Here is a 27,605-nt window from a genome sequence, read left to right as displayed (position 1 = left end):
ACCACCACAAAACAATTAATTTTTGTAACACATGATGTTAAAATTCAAAGCTTTGAGTCTAAGTAATAAAGTAGATCTTACCATAGAGGCCTTGAGGTCCATGATCACCTGTTGTAGGGTCGGCTGCGCTCCACATGAGACTGTGACTGGTCGCCTGCCTCGGCATGTTCTTTTCCAAACCGGAGGCAAGCAGCCCGTTGGAAAAACTTCTCAGTGAGTCTGACCAGGAATGACAGGGGCCATAGATGGAGCTACCATCAATCCAAGCTGTGACCAAGTTGACCTTCAAATAATTATGAACAGTGATAAACACCAATCAGTGGAAGCACAAAACCTTCAGACTTCAGGCTCCCACGAGAATGCAAGGACTTGAGGAGAAATGCCTCCTAGTACATCTGAACTTTATTTGGGGTTTCTCGATGAAAAGGTTTCTTCAGCCGTCATCTGTACTTTTTTTGAAGGTGTCGGACGTTTCAAAGTCAAAGTCAAAGTCAAAGTCAGCTTTATTGTCAAATATGCTAATATGCATGACATACAGCACAGATGAAATTACTGTCCTCTCGGACCCAGCATGCAAGGCACTTATAATTATACTTATAATTACGCTTCTTATCCAAGATGCTTCTTCAGCGAACTAAAGTCTTACTGGTCGTATCGGCCCTAGATATATATCGCTAATGTCCAGACATGGCGGCGCCAGACACTGCTATGATAGGTCCCTATTCTCAGGTTGGGGGGAGCAGAGGACCACTCCCGGCAGCCCCACCGATTGTTCCTACATTCCTGACTAACAACAGGCCGTATTGCCACACTCCCCCCGGTATCCCCTCATCAGCATTACTAATGTTGCCTAACCTGTTTTGCCTAAGCAGGCTATTGTATGAACGATCCAAATTGAACCACACCCCACCATATCGGTTTAATGAAGGATTTAGCTTTTTTTATGAAAATTGCTTCTTTTACTCCCCTTTCAAACCATCTATGCTCTTTTGCTAAGATTTTAACCTCATTGTCATCAAATGAGTGGTTGCCAGCTTTTAGGTGCATATGTACTGCCGATTGAGGCCCACTAGTACTATCCCTGCGATGTTGATAAAGTCTTTTTTTTTAGAATTTGTTTAGTCTCCCCAATGTACTGCTCTTTACAATTTTCATTCTTACAATGTATTGAATAAACTACATTACTTTGTTTTTCATTTGGCAGCCTATATTTTGGATGCACTAATTTTTGCCTTAAAGCAGGTGTGTCAAAGTCATTTTTTGCCGCGGGCCACATTGTAGTTATGGTTTCCTCTCAAGGGCCGTTATGAATTTGGGCAAGCCATTAGAATGTTTAATCCCCTCCACATATTACATATAGAGCGCACAACAAATGAATGAATAACTAGTTTTCAAATCTGAAGTCAAGAATAATGACTGTTATTGTGGTTTCCGTCCAAAAATATGACATTTTGGTTCGGATTTTAGTAAGCATCATGGAAGTTTGATTTGCTTTCGCGGGCCGAAAAAAAATGAAGTGGCGGACCGGATTTGGCCCCCGGGCCTTGACTTTGACACCTGTGCCTTAAAGTGTTTATCGTTTTGAAATAAGTAGGAATTGTTGTGTTGCCAAAGTACTCTTTGTAGTTTTTCAATTTATTTGGGGTTATACAGAAGCTCTCTAAATGGTGTGTGTGCTGAGCCTCATTCAATGAGAGCATGAATGTGATTGGTTAACTCATTCACTGCCATTCACGAATGTATTCGGGTTTTGTTTTTTCTTGTTTGGCGCTGACCATGCCCTCTGGCAATGTTTTTCCCTTCCACAAGGGGAAGTATTTCCCCTTTTTCCATGTTAGCGCTTTGTTCCAGCTTCAGCTGTTGTTAAAGCGCTATATAAACCAATACCTGTATTGTATTGCACTGTATTTTGGACAGCCACCCTCATTTCAAGCTCATATAACTCCAGACCCATATAATTTTGGAATTAACTATTTTTTTTCCGATGAAAAAAGAGAGTCTAAGGTTTTTTATGCTGCATTGCATGTTTATGTAGTCCCAAAAAACTCAATGGTCTGTGGGTCTTGGAATTCGAGTGACAATGACAAACCCCTGGCACTGGAGTGGACACATTTTTGCACGTCTGGCAGTGAAGAGTTCATTCTGACTAAAGCCGATACCACCACGAGCTGTAGTATTACCTGTGTGCGAGGATTGCCGGGACTCTGGCCTGTGTCTTTGTCCCACGGTCCTCTCTGAAAAGGCAGCAAAACTTCACCTGTGGCATTTGGGTCAAAAATAGGGTCACCTTGCGGCACTGGAATGTTCATGAATTCAGGTGGACACCCAGGAGTCCTTGCGTTCATGATCTCAAATGCAATGTGATAACCTGTAAGATAAATCATTTGTTTAGTTAAAAGTAGAATATTTAGATCTAAATTCTGATCATAAGGCAACTATGCTTCAAATATTACTCTGTTAGTGATCACCATATCTCTCTTGTTTCCTTGTTTGTCCAAATAATTGCCCTAAAATTCCTTCTCAGTGTCACGTAGCCGAACAAATAAAAAGGACGAATTTGCCATCCAAGCGTTAATGGGCAGGAAAAAAAAATAAGTCCAAAAAATCAAAGCTGATGACAGGATAACAGTGATAATGATAACAGGAATGTCCAGAAATATGTTAGAGAAGGGAGAAGCTCAATTCAGGTGCATTTACCAAAAAACAAAGATAACACAGTGTGGTTTCGTGTGGAGGGCAACCCGGACGGGCCGACAGTGACTGTGCGGCTCAGGCGTCTTGGATTGGGTAACTTGGGCTCGTTCTCTGCTTGATAGACCCCATCCCGGAAGTTGGCTGGGACCAACCGCACAAGGTGTGAGCCTGCACAAATGCAGATACAGAGGCAAAGTTCGTATTTGACACACAATGTTTACTCTGTCACTTTGACAACTCAGCCATAAAATCAGAAATATGCAGTGGTGGTCCATCAGGGCCTGCAAGATCTTCTCTGCTGGCCTAAAAAAATATCAGAATCACAGACTAATGTGAATTATATTTTGTCAATGAATCCTTATTAAATAATTCCAAATTGTTTTTCAGCTTCCTTTCATTACCTTTTTGTGCTGCTTTCAGATGTGTGTTTTTGTATTTAAGCATTTAAGCAATCACATTTCAGCCATCATTTGTTACCAGGGTCAGAAATCTACCTGGACGCCTTCACAATCAGCTGTGCTGGGCCTGTCACATCAAATGCGTTGATCAAACTGTTGCTTTAACCAATCAGATTTCAAGTTGCCAACCCAAAAAGGGATACCAACGCCTTCTTGAAGGTGCTGGGCAACGTCAGAGTTGATTGGCTAATAACTAGCCAATCATAGTTTGCGAAAATTGCTCTTATCACTAGCCGCTACTGATAAGACTAAGAGCATATTGGCCAGAGCTACCACACTGTATTGGTAGCGAGCTGTATATGCAAATATATTGTGTTGATTTAATAGCAGTTTTGTCCACCCACAATGGATGAAACAGAAGAAATGGAATTGGTTGGAGATTCACTGTTGTCATTTTCAAGACAGACTTTTCAAGAAAAGACGGACATCATTAAGAAAGGTTGGACAGTTACTTACTACCTAACGGCACCCTCTACTGGACGTGTAATAAATCACATCACAGTTTTTTCAGTCGCTGCTGTGGATTGATTCAGACGTAGCATTACTGAAGGCATAGCGATGAAATCCACGGCTCGCCACTGGAAATATGTATGTTCAAATGTATGTTCATAAAGACAAAGTCATCACAGATATAAAACGATTACAAACAAAATGTTCAAAATATTTATATTATTTGACCAACATGGGATATGTTTGAGTAGTATTTTTTTTCATTCGGGGGTTCGGTGTTGTTGTTTTTTTTATTCTTGGTTTTAATTAGCCATAGTCGCTCAGCTTTCTATCTTTCTAATGTTAAGCAGATTCCTTACTTACAGACAGTGTATTGTCGGTGTTCTGTTTTTTGTCCAGTTTGCTCGGGTTTTCAATGATTGTATTTTCAAATTGGATAGATTGTGATCGTCATAATGTAAGATATGTAGCGTGTATGACTACTTTATTGACAAAACTACGGGACAGGTTTTGACAGCATAAAATGCTTCTTTCAACGCTACTAGCTCCTCGTTTTAAATGAAACATTTGTTTAGACTCACCCACTGCTCCACGTTTGGGACATCCTAAACTGTTGTACCAACCGTCAAAGCGAGGAACTTCCCATGTGATTTCACACCGCGAATCTGTTCAAATATACCCCCAAAAAAGCTGTTTTACCACCGACCTTGTCCACTTTGGGCTCACACTCGTTTCACCTGATCGGCCACTCACCGACGATGAGCATCAAACCGAGCACTTGACAAACACTCCAAACCCGCTTACGCAAATCCATTGATGCAGAGAGGCTCCTCACTTCAGTCTGCAGCCAAGAGCCGTGGATGACTTCTGAAAAGTTGGGGTAAAGTGAAAATAAAATTCATTCGCATTCACCCTTTGCGGCGATTTTTTTGTGTGCAACTTTTTCAAGAACGTGGATCCCGATCGGAATCCACACCATAAAATGCCTGCGTCATATATTTTAATTGTGTTTGTTTTTCTCCCACTGTATAAGTCTATTTTTATTGCTATTGAAGACGCAAAAGGAAAATGTTGTTGAGTATCATTACATTTTTATCACTTTAACAGGAAAACTGATCACGTTGCGTGATATATAATGTGAGGTCTTGGATCATTTTGTGCAAATTAGGGTGTTTTATTTACTTTCCCCTATTATGATTCGAGAGTGTATTAACGCTTTGGGACGCTAGTAAAATATCCCATCGTTTTCTCTTAAAAGAAAAAAAATCCGACTTTTTACCACCCATTCAGAATAATTTTACATATTTTAAATTGATCTAATATCAATGCACACTACTCAACAAAACAGAACAAAAGTAGAAAATAAAAGTATAAACGGTTGTACCTGTCTGATAGAAAATATACTGAGTGATATACACAATACTAATAAAGGCACACCCCTTGTAGTAAATCATTTCTGGATCCCTTAAGTGAACTTCGATAATTTCTCTCACCACACTGTTTGGAAATCATTGCAAATGTGTTCATCTATTTGTTAAAGAGAGAGAGTGAAAGAGTCATGCTTACCTTGGTGGAGGTTGAAAGGTAGTGAGTGCAGGACGTTGAACTGCAGAAGAAGATGAGAGGTAGTCAAGTGTCTTCTGCTTTATCAAAAACATGCAAGTGACCTGGAATTCCTAAATGGGCTTGTTCATTTACTCTGAATCACACCCTTTTCCCATGTTTCCCCAATCAAACCATCATGTTCCTTATGTATAAAAGAGGTGACTGCTTCCTTATGAGTTACACTTGCTCCTTCAGTCCTCTTCCAAGATTCAGGTCTGGACACAGCAAGAATCTAATATTTTCCAAATTTTTATTAGCTTGCCTCTCCTAGCAACATGTGTTAATTTCTGTGCGCAGCCACGACAGACAAAGCCGATATGGCTTTTTATGATAACATTTATCCATTCTACCATATCCAAAGGACGTCCTTCATCTTCAGTGGCCACTTGCTCACCATTATCATATGTTTCCTTGTCCTTACACTCTGTCTACTACTTATTGTGCCTGGGATTCGAGGAAAGTCGGTGAGTACAAGCCTATCGAATACTGTACATCGCCTGAAAAATTAGAAATGACTTTAAAACAATTTTTACTGGATGTCTTTCAGCGGCTATTTTGGCTTTTGAGGATCATCCTGAGCTTGTTTATTGGTGGTGTTATCGTGGGTGAGTGCAGCACTTTTGACGCATGTTTTTTTATTTTACATTGTATTGTTTGTCTCACCTATCTTTTCCTGCAGCACTCAACTTTACTGACGACTGGGCTGAGGCTCGTATAACCACAAATGCAACCTACAAGTCCTTCAGCAGTGCAATGGTTCATGCTGATGTTGGCTTACATGTCGGCTTGTATGGCATTAATGTTACACTAAAAGGTGAGTTGCAAATATGATTATATGTGGAACTGTTGCGGTTTGGAATTGAAGCGGATTTATGTAGGACATGAGATGTGAGACACTCTCTTTTTGTCAATGGACGCTACAGCTTTGCTTTCAAAACTTAGCTTGTAGCAGACGTGCATATGCCATCACGACATTTCTGATCCACTGGTGAAAAGGAGACTTTGATCCTCTTCTCTTTTACCTAGAACTGCTTCATGCAACAAAGAGAGTGCAAAAAGTGCTTAAAATTGAATGACTGTCTGCGTCCTTTGTGTTGTGTCACATTATTTGTTTTGTTTTGTTGTTTTTTTGTTAACTTCAGGATGGCCCCGCGTGAGTGGCTGCCTGGATAGCAGCTCCTGTATTATAATTTTGCTGCTGTAAAATGTCAATTTCTTCATTGTGCGACGAATAGTATAATCTAATCTAATCTAACATAATCTAATCTAATGATTTACACTAAACACTACCTAAAAAATACTTTCCAGTTGTTGCCCCAAATGATCACCATAAAATGTCAGTGTTATGTTGTAAACCACTGCCCATTATGCACATTTTGAACATTAGCACTCAGGGGTTTTTTAGATGGCTGAGATTCCTAAAATACGTTACACGTTTGTTCAATGAAAAATGAATACCTACATCAATTAAAAAAATAAAATAAAACACAGCTGAATGATTAAATGCAAATGTGTTGTACTTTAAAGGACAACCGACAACTCCGGACAAGTTGCATCCATAATTTGTAAAATCACTTCAAATTACTTATACTGAGCGCATTTTACAAAGATTCCACCGCATATAGCTATATTTTACATTGTAAGACTCGCGCTGAATATTCAGGAAGTCTTGTTTTCGAGTTGATGACGAACCCGTGACCAAGAAAGCGACACACAATGCACTTTTTTTATCTGAAAACACAGTGTTGATGGCGAAATTAGAAGGAAAACTACATAAATAACGTGATGGTGAATTGTTGTGTGTCACAGCCAATTGTGGTAACACGGATAAAGAAGGTGTAAGTTTACACACATTCCCAGCGGACAAATCAGCCCTTTTCCAACGGAGCCTGTGCGCCATCTTGTGCATTTTCTGGGCGCTACATTGTAGTCTAGACGGCTCGAATTGATACGGAAGGACTTCTTTAATCGATTGCAAACATTTATGCTCTCCTTATCTACCTTTCTTCCACTCGATACACCAAGTACTTTCCGACCTGTGTCTCTGGTTATATTTGCTGTAGTTTGCCAGTCATCTGGAAGGACCTCTTGCCCACCCAGTGCTTGTCTTACCTCCTTCCTAAATGTCATGCAACACTCTTCCTTTTTCAACTTCCACCATTTTGTCCTCACTTCAGCCTTTGGTTTCTTCATCTTCCTCACTGCCAGCGTCATCCTACACACCGCCAACCTATGCTGTCTGGCTACACTCTCACCAACCACTACTTTGCAGTCACTGATTTCCTTTAGATGGCGCCGTTGACACAAAATGTAGTCTACCTGTGTACTTCTGCCTCCAATCTTATAGGTCACCTTATGTTCCTGTCTCTTCTGAAAGAAAGTATTAGACATACATATAAATACATATCTAAATAAATTGATGATAGATAATTAAATAAATGAATAAATAAACAAACAAACAAACAAATAAATAAACTTGCAGTCTGAACATTTGCTTCTGTGATTCTTTCTAGGTGGCAGTAATGCACAAGGTATGTTGTTTCATAGGCCAGTTCTGTTAAAAAAGAAACACAAATAAATCAGTACTATTTTGATATTGCACCATCAGCCATTTGGGGTCCACTACCACTGACCCGAATGTTGCAATCACCACGATGCTCCTTTTTCATTCTACAGGCAATCCAGTTATTCAATTGAACGAGACTATAGACTACAATGAGATGTTTACCTGGCATGACACCACTGAGGATGATTATAAAGATGCGTTGGAGAAAGGCCTTCCGAACCCCATCCTCTACATCGCAGAGAAATTCACTGTCAACAGCCCATGCGGCCTCATCTTTCATTACAGGCACTCTGGGCGGTATGCATCTGCAACTCTTTGGTATGTAATTATGGACTTACCGTACGGTGATGTTTAGATGTTGCAGAAATTAAGTGACTATTTCAACCAGGATGGCATTTTGCTGCTGGATGCTGGCCAACATTCTCTTCTCCATGCCTGTTATTATATATGCTGCCTATATGATGTTGGCTACAGCCACCTTCATCTTCATCTCAGCGGCCACTTTCACCACCATCATGCATGCACCCGACTGTGTTTTCTCCATTGGAAGTGTCTCTTTTGAAGCAAATTATAGCCTTTCATTCTGGCTGGCTCTCGCAACCGGTAATTGATAAAATGCCTTGATGCAGATTTCATGACATTTGTTTCAGTTTGACGAAGCTGAAATCCTTCCTAGGTGTGCTGTGCACAGTCATTGGAGTTCTCGTGGTGATCATGAACTTTATGGCACCTGAGAAAATGAAGGAGGCTTTCAGTGCGGCGTTTGACAGTTATAAAGATGAGGATATTCCTTACGGAGTGACATACCCGAATTCAGCCTTCATCGATGATGTAACTGCCTCACAGTGCACATTCACAGAGGTCACTGTGGTCAGTATCCTGCCCATTCAGTTCATACTTTGGTCATCTGGTGATATCATTTCTCCTTTGAAATGTTTCTTTTTTTTTTTTTCATTAAACTTTTTTAACTCGTTCATTGCCAGGAGATGTGCAAATATTTGTCCACTCCAGTGCCAGGGTTTTTGTCATTTTCACTAAAATTGATCTCAAATTTTAGGACGACATAAACATTCAATGCAGAGTAAGAAACTTTAGACTCTCTTCTTTCACCAGAAAAAAAAAAAACGTTTATTTCAAGCTTACTTGGTTGTAGAGTTATCTGCATTGAAAGTGGGGGCGGCTGTAAAATAGGTAAATGCTGCCCCCCTCGTGGAAGGAAAAAAAAAACATTGCCTGAGGTCTGATCGAAGCTTAAAACGCACCCCTGCACCCCACAAGAAAAAAACAAAACCCAAACAAATTTGGGAATTGTGCTCCATATCATGCTTTTCAATTCGTGAATGCCAGTGAATGAGTTAAGATACATACCTGAAATTATTGAACACATTTTTGAAAAAACACCGTTTGCATTATTTGTATAAAATTTCACTGAGCAACTATAATTTTAGATCATGAAAGAAATAATTTGAAAACGTTCATTTTCTTTTGGATGTTTATATTTTTGGGGGAGAGGTTGCAAATATGGTCTAGCACTTATAGATTTTTTTTTAATAAACAAGTATCAATAAATAATGACTCATTGTAGTTCTACATCTCAGAAAATGACATCTACTGTCTGGAAATATTGATAATTGTTTAATATAAAACAACTAGGTGCCAATGACTTTATCCATGAAGAAAAAAACTCACTGATTGATAACATAGAACATCATTTTGTTTGTATTTTTAGGAGCATGGATGAGTCCCTGTCAGCAATTTTCACAAACTTGAGGATCTACCAAATGCGTTACAGAATGTTGAATGTCGCTTGTGTCTGCGTCAAATGCCCATGTATTTTTTGTTGTGATTTAATTGTACTATATTTGTAAATACAATCTTATTTTTAAGGGATACATGCACTGCACTATTAATAAACACATTTTGTTCCCATTTGGTATGGGCCTGTATTATTGGATTGGATTTGCCTTTATTAGTCTCGCAGTGGAGAAATATACATTTCACAGCAGCACAGTTATGAAAGGAATGGAAGAAGAAAAACAAAATACTAATAGTGCTTGCGAAATACATGTATGCCATATTTCTTATGATATTCAAGCAAGAGTATCTACTGTTGCCAAACATAGAAATCATTAGTCAGACAGCCAGGATTCAAAACATTGGTCAACTTTTAACGTTGACAGTTTTTAAGGTCAAATTCAATGTTATAAGGAAAAGAGAGGTCCAATTAACAACAAACGACTATATTTGGTAAATATGGTTTATGACATATAGATTTTTAATGGCACCTCAATAAAAAAAAATCTAAACAAAACACAAGAATCAAGCCGTGACATTGTATTATATTTTTTCAATGATTACATTCATTCCGTAATGTACATTATTGTACGCTCTGGAAAGTATCTCTAAAATCTGCATTTGAAAATGAAGGAGTGTCTTCGGCCTTCAGCATCTCCATAATATAAATAATTTACTGGATTTATACAGAGTAATACAGTACATGTGTAATACTTACTTTAACAGCATGAATTCTTGGTCTGTAATTTCTTTGGATACCATGCATATAACGTAGGTGGAGTAATATGGCCTTCCCAATCCAGTCCACGAGTAACCCGTAGTATGTCCTGTACAGCAGAATGACATTGAACGGTTTTGCACATTTACATCTGCACAGTATACAGTTGACACTTTATTTTGTTATCTTAGAATATCTTGTTTTCTATCCTTTCACCCCACCCCAACCCCATCCCTTTTCAATTGCTGCTGTGGACTGCAAATTTCCCCCTTGTGGGACGAATAAAGGTATTCTGATTCTGATAAAAATGACTAACTAAAATATAAATGCACTTTTTTCATAGGAAAATAAAAGTGACCATTAAGCTACTTCTTTTCCACACTCACGCACAGCACTACATAATTCACATTGTAAGGCCATTATGAGAATATACATCAAGATTAAACCTGAAATGAAAACCGAACCCTCTTTACAACATTGCAACGACCCCCCCGCCCAAATAATACTAAAATGATAGAAAAATAAAACTTTGCTCATCAGTAATTAATGCGTCAGAGTCTTCAGATGTAGGAGGGCGTCTCCTGTCCTGTGAGCAGTCTGAACATCACAGCGGGCATCGTCTTCATGTTGATCTGGTGCAAATTAGAAAAGTAATGTGAATGAATACATAGTCTACATCACAATTTAAACACCTCTGCCCCACCAGACAAGAAAGACTGCCACAACAAAATGGATGCAAAGGATGGGAAAACTGAGAAATATACACAAAAATGGATTACAGAACCTGTAAGTATAAATGTGTTTAAAATAAGTCGGAATTTGTACTCAGTTGTGGGACTATCATGGTTTCACACCATTTCAGTTTACATCATGAGCCACCCCTATCCGACCATATACTTTCCAATAACATGTTGAATGTGACCTCACTAGTTGAAACACAACATTATGACGAATCCATTTGTGTGAATGATGAGGAAAATCCATCAGTTTTGTCCTTGTCAGGGGGAGGCCAATTTGCCACTTGCTGTCGACTCAAAACGACATCGCAGTGTTGAAGAACTCAGCTAGCATTTAACAACTCTCTTGTACATGGTGTGTCAAGTTTAGAGGACATTATCGGGACTGTAAATCTAAAGAAAGACAGCTAACTAAAATACAATTAGTCAAAATTCATTAATTTCCAGGTGGGTAGCACATTTGCCTTAGTCGAGAAGTATTTCGTTTCAATCTTAGCACAGGGGCACCTGTGCTGAGATGTGTAGTGTCACGGTTTGCAAGATGGGGATGGCAGATGTGGATCCCAAAAAGCAGGCAGGAGGGAGCAGCAGGTTGTGTTTGAGAAATTGTATGAAAATAACCAGATCATTACATGGAGTGTCTACATGTTCTCTTTTATTACTTTTTTTGTGCATATTCTGTCTTGTTTTAAATACATAATGTATCGCAAAAATATTTCTCTTATGTGTGCTACATAATTCATAAGAGATGAAGTAAAAATGAATATCAATAGGGAGTTTATTATAGTTTTCCCATTTTTCATTGATTTTCTAAAAATGCTCAAAATATCTAAAAACCATTCCAAGATGTCAAACTTGGATTGTTTGGAGAAAATACAAAATACAACAAATAACAAGAATGAGAAGTGATGATGATGATGATGATGATGATGATGATAATCCATTTTTAATAGATCTGACTATGCAATGCTGCATTTGGAGCAGATGGCATACAGCAGGTGTTCAAAACTGCTAGCAACCAATTTGTTTATGTGAGCATAAAGACTGCAAAACAGCGAGAGGAAAATTGCAATCGTACTGCTGGAAATGATAGATCTCTTACCTCGCCCACTGACACGGACAGAGTCTGCACGATTTTTTCATGTGGCATGGCAACCACGCTTTGACCGTTTATGTCAATGATTCGATGTCCAACCCGAACGCCGCCTCTCTCTGCTATCCCACCTCTCATTAGGCTGCAGATCTGGAAAAAAATATATACAGTATATATATATCAATAAAACGTTATGTAGTGTTTGTCCCCATAAATCAGTTTTTTTTGTTGTTGTTTTTTTGCTAGACACTCACTATGCCATTTTGAACACTGAAGCCAAGCTGGAATTTAAGATCGGGCCGTTTGATGAGGACGGTGGTGACAGGAGGACAGCTTACAATACTCATCTTTACTTTCAGTTGATTCTTCAAACCCTGGAAGATACCAGACAAAAGGGAATGTAGGATAAGTGAATGTGGGTTCACAGAAAGAAGTACCGGAACTGTAAAAGTCATTGTTTGGACAATGCAATCTCTTTAACAGCTACACAGGCAATGTCTTCCTCAATAGGGGGCTAGGGCTGTACATAATCAATGTGTGAAATCATCAATCAATAAGTGTGTGGTTCATCTCTCACCTGAAGTACCCCTCCCTCCCCTGTGATGATTGGTATCAAAAATGACATGAAATAAAATAGCAAATCAGTGTGATTTTAGTCCAAAGTTGAACAGCAAGTGCCAGCTCCAGCAGTAAAAAATACATCTGGTTCATGAAGCAAATTTGTGTCACGATTTGCAAAGTGATGGTGGTGGACCCCAAAAATGTCGGCACGAGGAAGGAGCAGGGTGTATTGAAGAAATTGGATTAAATAAAGTCAGCAGGATAAAAAAACTCAAACAACAAAGTCCTCAGAACAAAAAGGTCCAAAGTATCAAACAAACCCATGTGTAAAACATGACAAGGTGAAACAAACAAGGACCCGACACAGAATGGTCATGCCGGAAGTCCTTTTAATTCATTCACTGCCAGACGTGCAAAAAATGTGTCCATTCCAGTGCCAGGGTTTTTGTCATTGTCCCTTGAATTCCAGGACCCACAGAATATTGAGTTTTAGGACTACATAGACACCCAATGCAGCGTAAGAAACCTTACACTATCTTCTTAATAAGTTAATTCCTAAATTATATGGGTCTGGAGTTACATGAGCTTTAAATGAGGGTGGCTGTCCAAAATACAATGCAATACATACATATTGGTTTATATAGCGCTTTAACAGCATAGCGCTAACATGGAAAAAAGGGAAATGCTGCCCCTTTGTGGAAAGAAAAAAAACATTGCTAGAGGCCATGGCCAGCGCCTTATCGGCACCCAAACAAGAAAAAAATAAAACCTGAACACATTTGGGAATGGCGCGCTACGTCATATTTTCAATTCCTGAATAAATTTGGGAATGGCAGTGAAGGAGTTAACTGCCACTGATTAAAACGACCAACGTCTGTGCAGTTGCAGGCGGGGCCCGACAGTGCTACCCGTTGGTCGTAAATCGAAACGTGACGATTTAAAGCTTCAGTTTCCCAACATTATAATGTCATATCAGACTGATTCATCTCCTTGCTTTCCCAAGCAATCCTATTTGTCTTCAGGAAGTCAAGGGTCCAACTGGCTGGACTACTACACCTTGTACTGGTTGCCAAAAAAATGAGGTAGGACAATATAGCCAAATATCAAGTGTGACTGACCTTGATGATGCCCTGGCAGGTGGCTAGAGGTAGCCCTACAAGGCTGGTCTCATTGATAGACATAATCTGATCACCAACACTGAGTTTGCCAGAGCGTGCTGCTGGGCCGCTGTTTAGCATTCCGGCGAGGATGACAGTGGGCAGAATGGAGCCCCAGCCCGACTCGACTATCACCACTCCGAGGTTCTCTCCTTTCTGCTTCTCTACACACAACTACAACACATTCAATGTATTCAGATTTTACATCACGGCCACTATAAATTCACAAGAATTGGAATTTACCACAAACCTCTTTACAGTTGTCCGAGTTGGAGAAATGGATGAGGTCATCGTGGTACATTTCCTGGGAGTTGATGATATCGCTGTATTGTTTCTGACTTAAATCTGTCGGATTGATGCCGTTGGCTCGCAGGAATTCTCTATAGGCCACGCTGAAGGCCTGACCAATGGACTGTGCGATGAGCTGGGACTGTGGGAGGTGGAATAAGACTCAGCAAAAATGACATCACTGTTGACAATAACAAGAGATTTTCAAATAGAGCGGCTACTCGAGATACAAGTCTAATTCATTCCGTAAACACTTGCATTCCAAATTATCTTTCCCCAAATGAAGTGTGGAAATGCAAATGTAACTCATTCCCTGCCATTCTCAAATGTATTCGGGAATTGAAAATATGATGTAGAGTGCCAGTCCCGAATTTCTTCGGGTTTTGTTTTTTCTTGTTTGCGTGCCGATAAAGCGCTGGCCATCGCCTCTGGCCATGTTTTTTCCCTTCCACAAACGGCAGCATTTCCTTTTTTTCCATATTACCGCTTTGTTCCAGCTTCAGCTGTTGTTAAAGTGCAATATAAATCAATATCAAGCTAATACAAGTCCAGACCCATATAATTTAGGAATTAACTATTTTTTCTGATGAAAGAAGAGAGTCTAAGGTTTCTTATGCTGCATTGAATGTTTATGTAGTCCTAAAACTCAATATTCTGTTGTTCCTGGAGTTCATGTGTTCCAGCCTCTTGTAAAAATCCAACTAAAAAAGTGTCCTCTAGAGTTTTGAAAGGCGCTTAGAAATAAAATGTATTATTATTAGTAGTAGTAGTATTAGTATTATTAAAATGTTTGAAATATGTTAAGAAAAATAGCACTGTAATGTACTTCTTCAAATACAAACAGTAATGGCCTCATGTAATACAACACAAAAAACAAACAGCTGTGCCATTTTTTTTACTTCACTGTCATTTTAGCCAATCTATTGCTTATTCACATTTTTATGTCAATTATCGTTGTGAATTTTTGCCATTCAGTCCTATCCTGTCCTTATCCTCTGCAAATAGCAGTGGTGCGCTGGACTGTACACAGAGATGGGTTTCTGTTCCTGTCAGGCTCTATTAAGTGCTAGCTTTAAGATATAAAATTTTATTCTTCTTTTCCTTTCGACTTTTCCCTTCATGGATCGCCACAGCAAAGCTACAAAATTGTATGATTACGATCACTATACTACGAGTAATTTTGTTTTATGGTTTAATTTGTGAGTAAACCTCAACTGTGAGTAGCAAGAAACAGCTTGAAATGTGTTCTTTTTCAAAGCATTATTTACTTCTTCTTTTCCTTTCGGCTTATCCCTTCAAGGCCACAGCGAATCAGTGTCCTCCATCTTCAGAGGTTTGATTCGCATGTTTGTTTTGGCCAAGCTTTGACGTCGGATGCCCTTCCTGACACAACCCTCTGGATTTATCCGGGCTTGGGTCCGGCACATTAAGACACTGGCTTGTGTCCCCTTGTGGCTACAGAACAAGCAACTCTATGAACTTAATAAAGCATTATTTACTAACGATAAGAATGACTACTTACATCCTCCGACTCAAAGACATAGCAGACCATGCCGTATTGACGAGCCCCTTCTCCGCTCGACTCCACAGATTCGGTGAAATCCTCCGTGGACACCTGAGACAAGCGTCTGCGTGCCATCAGAACCACAACGCTGCCAATGTCAGCGATATAGGAGATGGTACGCAAGGCGCTGTCCATCATTGTGTCCTGGAAGGAGAAAAAAATAGATTTTCTGCATCACAAGTCAAACAAAGATGGAAGCTGATGCGTCACACAGTTTTCCTCACCTGTGTGTCCGCGTTGAGCACTTTGACCATTTTTGTGGAAATAAACAGGTCGACTTCGGTCATCATTTGGGAGTCTTCATCTTGACTCTTTGACATGAAAAAGTCAGCTAATTAAAATAAGTATAGCATCATCATGTGTTAGCAATAGAAATTTCTTCAAGTGGTGACTTGACAAGCGGTCTCAAAACAAATCCGACATCACCCAAGAGGTCAACTACCTTAATATGACTGACGGCTTCATGGGCCTGCGACATGCGGACAGACTTGGATGGATTCTTGTCAGACAGTACTTGAGTGCAGCCAAGGTAGTTAGCGGCAAAGATGATGCCATCGATAAGATCTTCTGGCTCACAGGGACCTGGGACTTTGTGAAATAGCCATAAAGGACAACAAAAAAGCTTCCAGTGTAAGACTTACAAATGTGCCAGCATTTGTATTGATATTCACAGTTTACGATGAGTCAGAAAAACTTACCGTCTTCAAAACTGGGGAATGAAGCAGCAGCCTCTTGTGTTTTCTTTGGAAAGAAAATGCTGATTTTAGACAGTCAGCTAATATTATTTATAAAATGTTCAGAATATATTGTGATATCATGAGAGGCTAGCTCTCAGCGGGACAGGACAAGAAGTGCAATGTGCGACAGGTTTGGATACAAACAAAGGTTTTTTTAATCAAGGGTTTCGGGGGGAATTCACAAGCAACAAAGGTTTGAATAGTGTCTCTTCCAATACTTAAATCAAGATAAAGTCTCTTCTGAGGTAAAACTGAAGACGGAGTTCTTTTCCAAGAGTCTCTAGGCCTCACCCCTCTTGACGTCCTCCTCATGTAGCCTAGCCACCTTTAGCAAGGTCCAAATCCAGTGTCCTGTCGTGTGGTTCCAACTGGCAATGAGTTCCACGCAGCAATCAACTTCTTCACAGAGTACAGCAATCGAGCTTGTCTTCCCCCAAGCTCCACGCTCAGAGGCTCTCTGCCTTAAGAGCCTTGCTTGCCAATCAAGCCCTGATCAGCTGCAGGTGTGTGGTTTTAATTGCTGCCTTCCACCAGATGGGGCCAAGACTCTCTCTGGGTGGAGCCATCTTAGGGGCATGTATTTGCCCTCCAGGACACAGCCTCTCGTGACATCACACATCCCCCCCCCCCCCCTTGAGACCGACGTCCTCGGCGGGGTGAAGGATGCGAAACAGGCCAGGAAGGCCTCCCCTCAGGAGAGGGCATCCTCATTGCCTTGGCGCTTGCCAGCCCTGTGGACAACAGAGAAGTTAAAGGACTGCAGACTCAAGAACCACCTGGTTACTCTGCTGTTGGTCTCCTTGTTCCTGGCAATCCATTGGAGAGGAGCATGATCAGAGACCACTGTGAAACGTCTTCCCAGGAGATAGAAGCGCAATGACTCCAGCGCCCATGTAATGGCAAGGCACTCCTTCTCCACTGTGGAATAATTCTTTTCCCTGGGCAACAGCTTCCTGCTAAGGTACAGGATGGGATGTTCCTCTCCTCCATGTACTTGCGAGAGTACAGCCCCCAGACCAACTTCTGATGCATCCGCTTGCACCATGAAGTCCTTGCTGAAGTCTGGTGCCACCAGGATCAGACTGGAACACAGTGCCTGTTTTAGATTGGCGAAGGCCATTTTGGCCTCTGGGCTCCATTTCACCAATCGGGAGTGTTTTTTGATCGTCAATTCTGTCATGGGTGCTGCTATAGTAGCAAAGTCAGCGATAAAGCGTCTATAGTAGCCAGCCATGCCTAAGAACGACCTCACCTGCTTCTTGGTAAGGGGTTGGGGCCAATCTTGTATAGCCCGTAGTTTTGCTTCTTGAGGCTTCACCAGCCCCCGTCCTATAGTGTAGCCCAGGTAGTTGGTCTCGCCAAATGCCAACCTGCACTTTTTCGGGTTTGCTGTGAGACCTGCTTTTCTGAGGGAGTCAATCACAGCTTGCACTCGGGGTAAGTGACTCTCCCAGTCAGGACTCTGTATGACAACATCATCCAAGTATGCTGCTGCGTACCTCTTGTGGGGGGTGAGAATCCGGTCCATTAGGCGCTGAAACGTGGCGGGTGCTCCATGGAGACCAAACGGGAGCCTGGTGTATTGGTAGAGTCCCTCAGGTGTGGCGAAGGCTGTCTTCTCCTTTGATGCCGGGGTCAGGGGCACCTGCCAATAACCCTTTGTGAGGTCGAGAGTGGTGATGAAGCGTGCCTGTCCCAGGGAGTCAATGAGATCATCAACACGAGGCATCGGATACGCATCAAATTCAGACACCTCATTCAACTTCCGATAGTCATTGCAGAATCGTATTGACCCTTCTGGCTTGGGAACCAACACGATCGGACTTGCCCAGGCACTTTGGGACTCCTCAATTACTCCAACTTCCAGCATCTTCCGTATCTCCTCCTGAATAGCTGCCTTACGGGCCTCCGGCACCCGGTATGGACGTTGGTGGACTGTTTTTCCAGGTGTGGAGGAGAAGACGTCTTGGTTACGCTCAACCAATTTGAGGGTCATCTGGCATTGGTGTGGGGACAAATTTGGACCCGTCTGGACGTCTTCTCTGGCCGGTTCCTTCGCCTCGCTGGGGGGTAGGCAACTAAACAGCGCCTATCTGGCATGCCATTTCTTTAGGAGGTTAACGTGATAAATCTGCTCAGGTTTCCTCTTACCAGGTTGCCTCACCTTGTAGTTTACCTCCCCCACACGTTCGATGACCTCAAAGGGCCCCTGCCAGGATGCCAGGAACTTGCACTCCACGGTTGGTACCAAGACCAGCACTCTGTCCCCTGGCTTGAACTCTCGAGGCTGGGCAGGTCTATTGTAGGAGGCTTGCTGCTGTCGTTGGGCCGCTTCCATGTGTTCTCGCACCTTCGGATAAATGGCCTTCATCCTTTCCCGCATGTCCCCCACATGCTCGATGAGGGTACGTTGTCGGCACGGCTGCTCTTCCCAAGCCTCTTTGGCGATATCCAGCAGTCCCCGGGGTCTGTAAGAGTACAACAACTCAAAGGGTGAGAAACCGGTAGAAGACTGCGGTACCTCCCTCGCGGCAAACAGCAAGTATGGGAGCAGTTGATCCCAGTTTCGGCCATCTTCTTTGATAACTTTCCTCATCATGGCCTTGAGTGTTTTGTTGAATCGCTCTACCAATCCATCTGTCTGTGGGTGGTAGATGGAGGTTCTCAGTTGCTTGACCTTGAGCAGGGCACACAGGTCCTTCATGACCTTGGACATAAAGGGGCTTCCCTGGTCTGTCAGTATCTCCTTTGGGATCCCTACCCGGCTGGCGAGAGCAAACAGTTCCTTTGCAATCTGCTTTGTGGTAGCCTTTCTGAGGGGAACAGCCTCTGGGAACCGAGTGGCATAATCCATCATAACCAAAATATACTGGTGTCCCCTAGCACTTTTTGGTAGAGGTCCAACTATGTCCAGCCCAAGCCTCTGAAAAGGGGTCTCAATGATGGGTAAGGGAATGAGCGGGTTTCTGTATGTGGGCTTTGGCGCCACCTGTTGGCACTCGGGACAAGAACGACAATAGTTCTCCACATTCTTGTGCACCCCTGGCCAGAAGAACCGTTGCAAGATTCTCTCTTTTTTCGACCCCTAGGTGTCCCCCAAGCAGGTGTGTGTGTGCCAAGTCCAGTGGCTCGGTGTGGTTGTGGCACAAGTAGTTGTTCACGTACTTCATCCTTTTGTTTCGTCACCTGGTACAACAGCCCCCGGTCAACCGCAAAATGGGGGTATGTGGGGCTTGTCCTTTCCCCCAGTACTACACCCTCTAAAACCTGCACATTCTTCATGGCGTTGGCAAGGGTAGGATCCTGTAACTGGGCTGTACCATACCGGCCTATTAGAGGAGGTAGCTTCTGGGTCCCTGGGTTCTCATCACCACTGGAAGCCGGGAGGTTTTCTGGGGCTGGAGTTTCCTCGGCGGTCTCTGGGCCAGACTCCGTCTCCGGTGGTGCATTTGCTGTCCCTCGGAGGGCACAGGCTGGGGAGAGTGAATCAGAGGGGTAGGCTTGAGTATTCACTGCACGCGTCTTACCTCTCCCCTTCCAAGGTAGTCGGGCCAGTCTTTCCTGTGTTTCTCTCCACAGTGGGTGAAAGGCCGGGCAGTCGCGTCCAATCAGGAGGGGGACAGGGAGAGAGTCAACCACACCAGCTACCGTGCGGATGATTCCCTTAGTTGCGGTCATGGTGAGTTCAGTAGTGTGGTACTCTCTGGTGTCTCCGTGGACGCAGGAGACTGGAAGGGTTTTCTCTGGAGACAACCTGGTTGGATCGATCAGCGTTTGGCGCACCAAGGTGACCAGGCTTCCGGAGTCCAGCAGGGCTTCAACATCCTGTTGATTCACTGTCACTGGACAGGTGGGGTTAGTGAGCTGTCACTCCCCCCCAGGAGGGAGGCATAATGAGCAGGGTGGGCACTGGAAGAGTCAACGGACGGCATGGACTCTTCCATTGGTTTTCCACACTGCCATGAGATGTGTCCCGTCTCTCCGCATCTGTAGCATCGTCTGGTTTCGGTGCCACTGGGCGTCCGCACTGCCTGGGTGGACTTCTGACACTACCTGGAGCAATCTTGGCTGTGTTGGCGGGCTTGGGCAACTTTGGGCGGGCCATTTCAGTCCGGGGTGGGGATGTGTTGCCGGTTTCCCTCTTGGTCGTTCGCAGCATCTCCGCTGTGGCCTGGTACGCTGACAAGTCAGCGACTGCTGACTGATTATCCTTTTTGCCTCATAGGGCAGGGCTCGTAAATAGCGATCCACGACAATGGCCTCGACCACCTCAGCTGCCGTGCTCCTTTCCGGTTCCAGCCACTTCCGTGCGATGCGGGCCAATTCGTGCATCTGTGCCCGTGGAGGTTGGTCTGGCTGGAAACTCCAGGTGTGGAAGCGCTGTGCCATCCCGAACTTGGTGAGCCCATGTTTGCTGAGAATTTCAGCTTTTAAATAGTCGTAGTCTTCTGCTCTGTCTGCGGTCAAGTCCAGGACAGCATTCAGCGATTCCCCTGTCAGGAAGGGTGCAAGCAATCCCACCCACTGCTGCTTGGGCCACCTTTCTCGAGTGGCTGTTGCTTCAAACGTATGCAGGTACGCCTCAATATCATCCGTCACCCCCATCTTGGCTAAAAAAAAAAAAAAAAATCACCTGCCTTCACCCGGGGCATGTTCTTGGCGGCCATTTGTTTTTGCAAGAGCAATTCCTCTGCCTTCACTTCATTGGCTCTCTTTTGCTCCTCCAGGAGAGCCAAATTGGCCTGATATTGGGCTTCCTGACTTGCAAGCAGGGTTTTCAAAATGTCTTCCATTTTTTTTTGTAATTGAGGATATTTTCAATTTAGAAAAAACATAACACAAACCATCAATGTCCATGCACTTACTAACGCTTGTCCAGTGCCCACATCCTCCACCATATGTGATATCATGAGAGGCTAGCTCTCAGCGGGACAGGACAAGAAGTGCAATGGGCGACAGGTTTGGATACAAACAAAGGTTTTAATCAAGGGTCATGAGCTTTGCTTTTTTTTGTCTTGTTTTGTGTTTTCTTTTGTCACTTGGTGTTGTTGTGCGTCGTGTGGAACGGATACGGATTGTTTTTTAGCATTTTTGGCCACGACATTCAAGGAGGAGACTGTGCTGAGCGGTTGCGCCTTTTCAGCAGTGCTGTTTTTGAATGGGGAGAATGTCGGTGCCATTTGACTGTCTTCGTTGGACAGCTCTGGGGCAATTGTGCTACTTTGCGCCTGTCATGGGCAGCATCTTCACAGCCCCGCTTTGTTCAGCGGAAAGGTCACTGTTGTTGGACAGTCCAAGGCTGGATGGATGCATGGCTTGAGGAGCCCGCCATAAGAAGAAAGGAGCGTCAACGCACAGCGGCGATGCGTATGTGGAACTGTTGCGGCTTGGAATTGAAGTGGATTTATGTGGGACAGGAGATGTGAGACAATCTATTTTCGTCAATGGATGCTACAGCTGCGTGTTTGCTTTCAACATTTAGCTTCTAGTCGACATGCACATTTCACCATGATGTCCCCGATCCACTGGTGAAGAGACGCTTTGATCCTATCCTCTTTCATCTGGAACTGCTTCATGTAACAAAGAGGGTACAGAAAGTGCTTAAGAATGAATGACTCTCTGTGACTTTGTGTTGTCATGTTATTTGTTATTTAGTTTTTTTTGTGTTCTTTTGACTTCAAGACGGCGCTGCGAGAGGCAGCTCCTGTATTTTGTTTTTCTACTAATCAAATCCAATTCTTTCTTCAAAGGTATCCATCCATCCATCATCAGAGCGACTTCACGGTCACATAGCGGAGCCAGAATTGAATCCCAGACCTCTTAACTATGAGGCCATCATGCTTAACCGTCGCCTGCGACCCTCATGAGTGTAAAGCCATTCGGATAATAGATGGCTTGATGGATCTCTTTAATTATATCAGTCGCACTTAACTGTTGTGATATTTCACACTGTTATGAAAAGGTCTCAAAGTTATCACAGTACTGCACTCGGTATGGGGAACATCTCACTGTATGTGTACACCTGTGATTATTATTAACAAGTACACACAATTAATTGATTTATCTATGCATTAAAATGATTGTACAAATTCCCATGTTTTACATATTCAGGTATTTAGGGTGTGTAGACTTTCTATATGCACTGGATGGTTCTAAAAACACCCAAGTGACGACTTTTGAGAGGTATTTTTAGTGAAAAAGTATTTGATGTTTTAACCATGGGGGATGAACTATCATCATCTGGGAGCAGATCCGGACTTTGAGGTCTCCTCTGCTGTTCGGGAACTTGCTCCTGGGTCACGGTGGGGCTTGGCTTCTCTTTCTGTCATTGAAAAAAAACATGCACATATTTGAGTCTTGTTTATCTGTCCTACTCATCTGGTCGCCACTCTCTACTGTGCACCTCCAATATGGGAACATATTTTGGGATCCCCCACCCCCTGCTCAGTGGTCCTTGATGTTTTCCTTTTCGTCAAAGACAATCGAGGTCCCCTTTGGTGCCTCTGACAGGTTGTAACTGCTTTTAATAAATTTGATGTAGTTCCATTGCATTTTTTTCAATCGCATTCAATTGTGTTTTATTAGATTAGATTAGATTAGATTAGATTAGATTAGATTGATACTGTTAGAAATATTCATCTATTCATACTGTGGTTTGAGTTTCTCGTTACTGAAACTGAACTGGACGACATTTTACCGAAAACTGTTTGAAACACTTCACCAGACATAGCAACCTATTCAAAATAATGTAAAAAAATATGGTTGAATGAAGAGCATTTATTATCTTTTTAAAAATATGCATTTATGTCGCCTCACTGCATTGTAGTGGCCATTTCCCATTGAGGGACTTGATGAACAATATAAAGACGGCAAGAATAACGTTTTATTCAACTGTTTAAGTAGTTTGACTGATTTCCCCATTGTGGGACAAATAAAGGTTTTCTGATTCTAAAGTCACGGTTATGCGAGGTTTAGTCCCAAGAACATGCTTATAATATGGCACTGATTTATTAAATTTTATATTTCAAAGATTTAATAGAAATTTTAGCAAACATGATGAAAGTTGTTATTTGAATTTGCTTTTGCGGGCCGCTTAAAATGATGTGGCGGGCCACATCTGGGCCCCCAGACCTTGAGTTTGAAACCTGTGTTTTAGATTTAGATTTTAGATTTAGATTAGCCTTTATTAGTCTCACAAATGTACATTTCACAGCAGCAGAGCGGCGAAAGAAAGAATGAAGTAAGGGAGAGGTAGAAAAACAAAATACAGGAGCTGCTGTCAAGGGAGCCACTCTCGCGGCATCATCTTCAAGTCAAAAGAAGTCCAAGAATGGCGCCCGAGTAGGCAGCCTCAGCAAGTGCTCTCATGAGCCTTGCTTTTTTGGTTGTTTTTGTCTTGTTTTGTGTTTTCTTTTGTCACTTTGTGTTGTTGTGCATCGTGTGGAATGGATACAGATTGTTTTTCTGCATTTTTGACCACGACATTCATCAAGGAGGAGACTGTGCTGAGCGGTTGTGCCTTTTCCGCAGCATGAATATGCCAGTACTGTTTTTGAATGGGAGGAATGTTGGAGCCATTCGATTGCCATCGCTGGACACCAAAGGGGCCATTATGCTTTTTTGCGCCTGTAATGGGCAGCATCTTCACAGCCCCGCTTTGTTCAGTGGAAGGTCAGTGCTGTTGGACAGTCTGCGGCTGGATGGATGCATGGCTTGAGGAACCCGCGATAAGAAGAAAGGAGCGTCAGCGCAGAGCGCCGATGCCTATGTGGAACTGTTGCGGCTTGGAATTGAAGCAGATTTATGTGGAACAGGAGATGTGAGACAATCTCTTTTCGTCAATGGATGCTACAGCTGCGTGTTTGCTTTCAACATTTAGCTTGTAGTCGACGTGTACATTCCACCATGATGTCCCTGATCCACTGGTGGAAAGACGCTTTGATCCTCTCCTCTTTCATCGAGAACTGCTTCATGTCATCACAAAGAGGGTGCAGCAAGTCCTGAAGAATGAATGTCTCTCTGTGTCTTTGTTTTGTCATATTGTCTCTATGCTGTCATATTATTTGTTATTTAGTTTTTTTTTTTTTGTTCTTTTGACTTCAAGACGGCGCCGCGAGAGTGGCTGCCTTTCTAGCAGCTCATGTATTTTGTTTTTCTACATTCATTCCTTTCATCACTTTGCAGCTGTGAAATGTAAATTTCCCCACTGTGAGACTAATAAAGGCATATCCAATCCAATTCAATCCAAAAGAACAAAAAAACAAAATAAAAAAATAATATTACATTTAATAAATGAATCTTAAATACCTGCTGGACTTTCTGTGGCTGGCTCTGACCCTTAGCAGGGGGCATCTGCTCTTGCTCAGGTGCATGACAGAGACCCTGGGATGGCTTGACGACCCTCGGCTCACTCTCCTGGGTGTTACTCGGGATGCTGGGTCTGGGAACGGAAGCCATCTCTCTTCGAGGTTGGGCCTTCTGTCTCTCTATAGGTGCTTGGCCGTGTGAATGACGATGGGACGGGTGTTGCTTGCCGGATTCCACTTTGGTCCGCACAGGAGCCTTTTTCTTTTCCTTGGATGATGTCTTCACTCGCTCATTTTTGTTGGTCGCGCAAGCTTTAACTCCACACATAATATTTTCAATATCCTGTGCAGCTGCCCTCCTCCCTCGGCCTTTCACTTGTCTTTCCTCCTTTGAATTCATGTGAAATGATTCGCAATTTCTGTTTGCTCCTACTATGGTATAGTTTCTTGTAATTGTGCTGTTGTCTTCATCACAGTCCTTTCTAATCCTTTCATTGTCCTGGTAAGGGACAGCCTGTCTTTCACTGGTTTCTATGTCTTCTAAATATTCTATAAATCTAACCCCATCCAACACTTGCTCAATTTCATCTCTGTCGCAAACGAAAAGCCGATTTTCCAGGCCCATTCCAACTTCTTCCCCCTCCCCTGCCTCCCTTGCAACGGGGATGCAACGTGACCTAAAGGGACGGCTCGCCTTGCGGGGCTTAGCATCCGGTTGCGATTCGTTACGTTTCTCTGTGTTTTGGCACGACGTGGCTGTGAATTGGTCAGCGTTACCGCTGCTCTCGTTTGCGTTTTTACAACCTGTGTTCTTCACGTAACCTCCATCCTCTGGGCAGTATGGCTTGAGGTACCTTATGTCCAAGCCACTTTCCCTCTTTACATGCAACACTTCATCATAATTCTGCTCCACATCAGAGCTCACGTTGTCATATTCGGAGCATGTGTCCTCCATATCTTCGCCTCTTGGTTCCCGATTCATATGGGAGTGCTTGTCAGGAGTCAGCTGGTCGTTGCTATCATTCTTCACTGGAGGGGATGATTGTACAAACAGCCAGCCCCTCACCAAATGTTTCTGATTTTACTTGGTTCTACTTAGCCTCCCCGAGAAATTATGTCCTGCCTTATTCCATTAGCCATTACTGGTTCATTAAGTCAGATACTCTCATCCCCGTGAACCTAAAAAAAAAATGAATAAAAATTACAATAAGAACAACAAAGCTCTCCAAGATTCTTGCATTATGTACAATGAAAAGCACATTTAGTGAATGACATTTGATTTACAAATGTCCATACTGCAATCTCTCTGCCATGGCAGCAAGCTATACAGGAATCTAAAAGTCTAAAAGATTGAACCTCATCCCACCAGACCGCTTTATGAAGGATTTAGTTGTTTTATGAGAATCGCTTCTTTTACCCCTATCTAAAAGATAGGCTACCAAATGAAAAACAAAGTAATGTAGTTTATTCAATACATTGTAAGAATGAAAATTGTAAAGAGCAGTACATTGGGGAGACTCAACAAATTCTCAAAAAAAGACTTTATCAACATTGCAGGGATAATACTAGTGGGCCTCAATCGGCAGTACATTTGCACCTAAAAGCTAGCAACCACTCATTTGACGACAATGAGGTTAAAATCTTAGCGAACATAGATAGTTTGAAAGGGGGGTAAAAGAAGCGATTCTCATAAAACAACTAAATCCTTCATTAAAGCGGTCTGGTGGGGTGAGATCCAATTTGGATGAAGGCTCCGATTTCAATTAATCTCTCCATGGTGCTGAAAAGCAAATTAAAAAGGCAAAACGCTCATTTAAAAAAGGCGTGTGAGCAGTTCGCCCTGCCCTTGAGCTTTTGCAAAACTGCTTTTATAGCGAACTTTTGCCGCAACTGCAGGGGATGCTTGTTGTGGTCTCTCCGCCATGGGGTGAACGCCGCATCATACGACATTTGAATATCGTAGAGGCGTGTTTGTGCATGCGGTTGAGGCACTTACCAATCGAACTCATTCTTCTGATGAAAAAAAACTGCACATCGACCTTGATTTCAAGACTGCACCGTGCCGACACACTGATGTACCAGATGAGCACGTCCAGCTTTGTCTTTTATCAAATCAACGGAGGCCGACACCGAAATATAATTGTAAACATGCAACGGCGCACTTACCCTAATCGAGAGGGTCGGTTGTCCTACCTTTTTGAAGCAAGCAAGTGTGTATTGTGCATCTGAAATTAGCATCCAGTGTGGAGAGTTTTTTAAATAAAACCCGCACACGCACAGGAACCCAGGAATGTGTATATAAAATTTACAGTGTCACGTGATCACAGCAAACCACCCATCGTTGACACTATGCAAAACAGTCCCACACGTGATATAATTTTACGTTACATAATTTAAGAGTTTAATAATTGCACAGAACACATAGATGCAATGTGTAAATTCTATGACCGTATATGATGTAGACTAATTGGTATAGTTGTCTGTCGTTGGAGAAAAATAAACAAACTATGTAAACAATTATACACATTAGTCCAACAGTAAAAAAGTACTTTTGACTCTGCAGCCGTTTCTTGCAGTTTAAAAAAATCCTAAAAGGTAAAACAGAAACTAATAAATAAAAATATAGATACATTAATAAATTGTGGTCAGGGCAATGTGTATTATTTTCACAAATGTCATTATATTCAGTGGCACATGGGCTCATAAAACTCACATTTAAAGGACAACCGACATCTCCGGACAAGTTGTGTCCATAATTTGTAAAATGGCTTCAAATGACTTCTACTGAGGGTATTTTAAAAAGATTTCACCGCATATAGCTATATTTTACATTTTAAGACTCGCGCTGAATATTCAGGAAGTCTTGTTTTTGAGTTG

The 27,605-nt window shown here is 42.4% G+C and overlaps 3 protein-coding genes across 11 annotated transcripts in view; 1 reads left to right on the top strand and 2 right to left on the bottom strand.

Annotated features, from left to right (window-relative positions):
* Window positions 1-10,506, bottom strand: part of duox (dual oxidase) — a 30,181-nt gene extending 19,675 nt beyond the window's left edge. For 2 of the 3 annotated variants that reach the window (XM_088996463.1, XM_088996462.1), the window contains exons 1-7: window positions 10,286-10,503; window positions 5,169-5,208; window positions 4,356-4,469; window positions 4,184-4,267; window positions 2,698-2,862; window positions 2,181-2,368; window positions 82-283 (exon numbers count right to left, since the gene is read on the bottom strand). In XM_088996463.1, coding sequence (XP_088852589.1) covers window positions 82-283; window positions 2,181-2,368; window positions 2,698-2,862; window positions 4,184-4,267; window positions 4,356-4,469; window positions 5,169-5,208; window positions 10,286-10,333 — 841 coding nt within the window. In that variant the 5' untranslated portion in view covers window positions 10,334-10,503. Of the gene's footprint in view, window positions 1-81; window positions 284-2,180; window positions 2,369-2,697; window positions 2,863-4,183; window positions 4,268-4,355; window positions 4,470-5,168; window positions 5,209-10,285 lie in introns of all 3 variants that reach the window. The other variant, XM_088996464.1, reaches the window with a different exon arrangement.
* Window positions 5,274-9,638, top strand: duoxa (dual oxidase maturation factor). Of its 3 annotated transcripts, none has more exons than XM_088996473.1 (8): window positions 5,274-5,671; window positions 5,755-5,812; window positions 5,887-6,021; window positions 7,721-7,738; window positions 7,884-8,070; window positions 8,162-8,376; window positions 8,450-8,643; window positions 9,503-9,638. In XM_088996473.1, the coding sequence occupies exons 1-8, from the start codon at window positions 5,525-5,527 to the stop codon at window positions 9,512-9,514; spliced, it is 966 nt and encodes a 321-aa protein (XP_088852599.1). In that variant the 5' UTR covers window positions 5,274-5,524; the 3' UTR covers window positions 9,515-9,638. The 3 variants fall into 3 exon arrangements, with proteins under 3 accessions (XP_088852599.1, XP_088852597.1, XP_088852598.1); XM_088996471.1 differs by having other exon boundaries at window positions 5,284-5,671; window positions 7,884-8,091; XM_088996472.1 differs by lacking the exon at window positions 7,721-7,738 and having other exon boundaries at window positions 5,285-5,671; window positions 7,884-8,091.
* Window positions 10,507-10,777: 271 nt separating the features above from the next.
* Window positions 10,778-27,018, bottom strand: apba2a (amyloid beta precursor protein binding family A member 2a). Of its 5 annotated transcripts, none has more exons than XM_088996465.1 (12): window positions 26,895-27,018; window positions 24,730-25,907; window positions 22,640-22,744; window positions 16,384-16,426; window positions 16,128-16,273; window positions 15,910-15,996; window positions 15,644-15,829; window positions 14,084-14,263; window positions 13,795-14,007; window positions 12,370-12,489; window positions 12,125-12,265; window positions 10,778-10,917 (listed from the first exon to the last, which is right to left on the bottom strand). In XM_088996465.1, the coding sequence occupies exons 2-12, from the start codon at window positions 25,708-25,710 to the stop codon at window positions 10,846-10,848; spliced, it is 2,274 nt and encodes a 757-aa protein (XP_088852591.1). In that variant the 5' UTR covers window positions 25,711-25,907; window positions 26,895-27,018; the 3' UTR covers window positions 10,778-10,845. The 5 variants fall into 5 exon arrangements, with proteins under 5 accessions (XP_088852591.1, XP_088852595.1, XP_088852593.1 ...); XM_088996469.1 differs by having other exon boundaries at window positions 16,128-16,267; XM_088996467.1 differs by having other exon boundaries at window positions 26,922-27,015.
* Window positions 27,019-27,605: the final 587 nt, after the last annotated feature.

Source organism: Hippocampus bargibanti, linkage group LG05 (genome assembly GCF_051943395.1).
Source record: "Hippocampus bargibanti isolate YZ-2025 linkage group LG05, ASM5194339v1, whole genome shotgun sequence".
In the NCBI taxonomy this organism is placed as follows: Eukaryota; Metazoa; Chordata; class Actinopteri; order Syngnathiformes; family Syngnathidae; genus Hippocampus; species Hippocampus bargibanti.
Note: the sequence above shows the minus strand (reverse complement) of the source record. Positions and strands in the feature narration are given on the sequence as shown.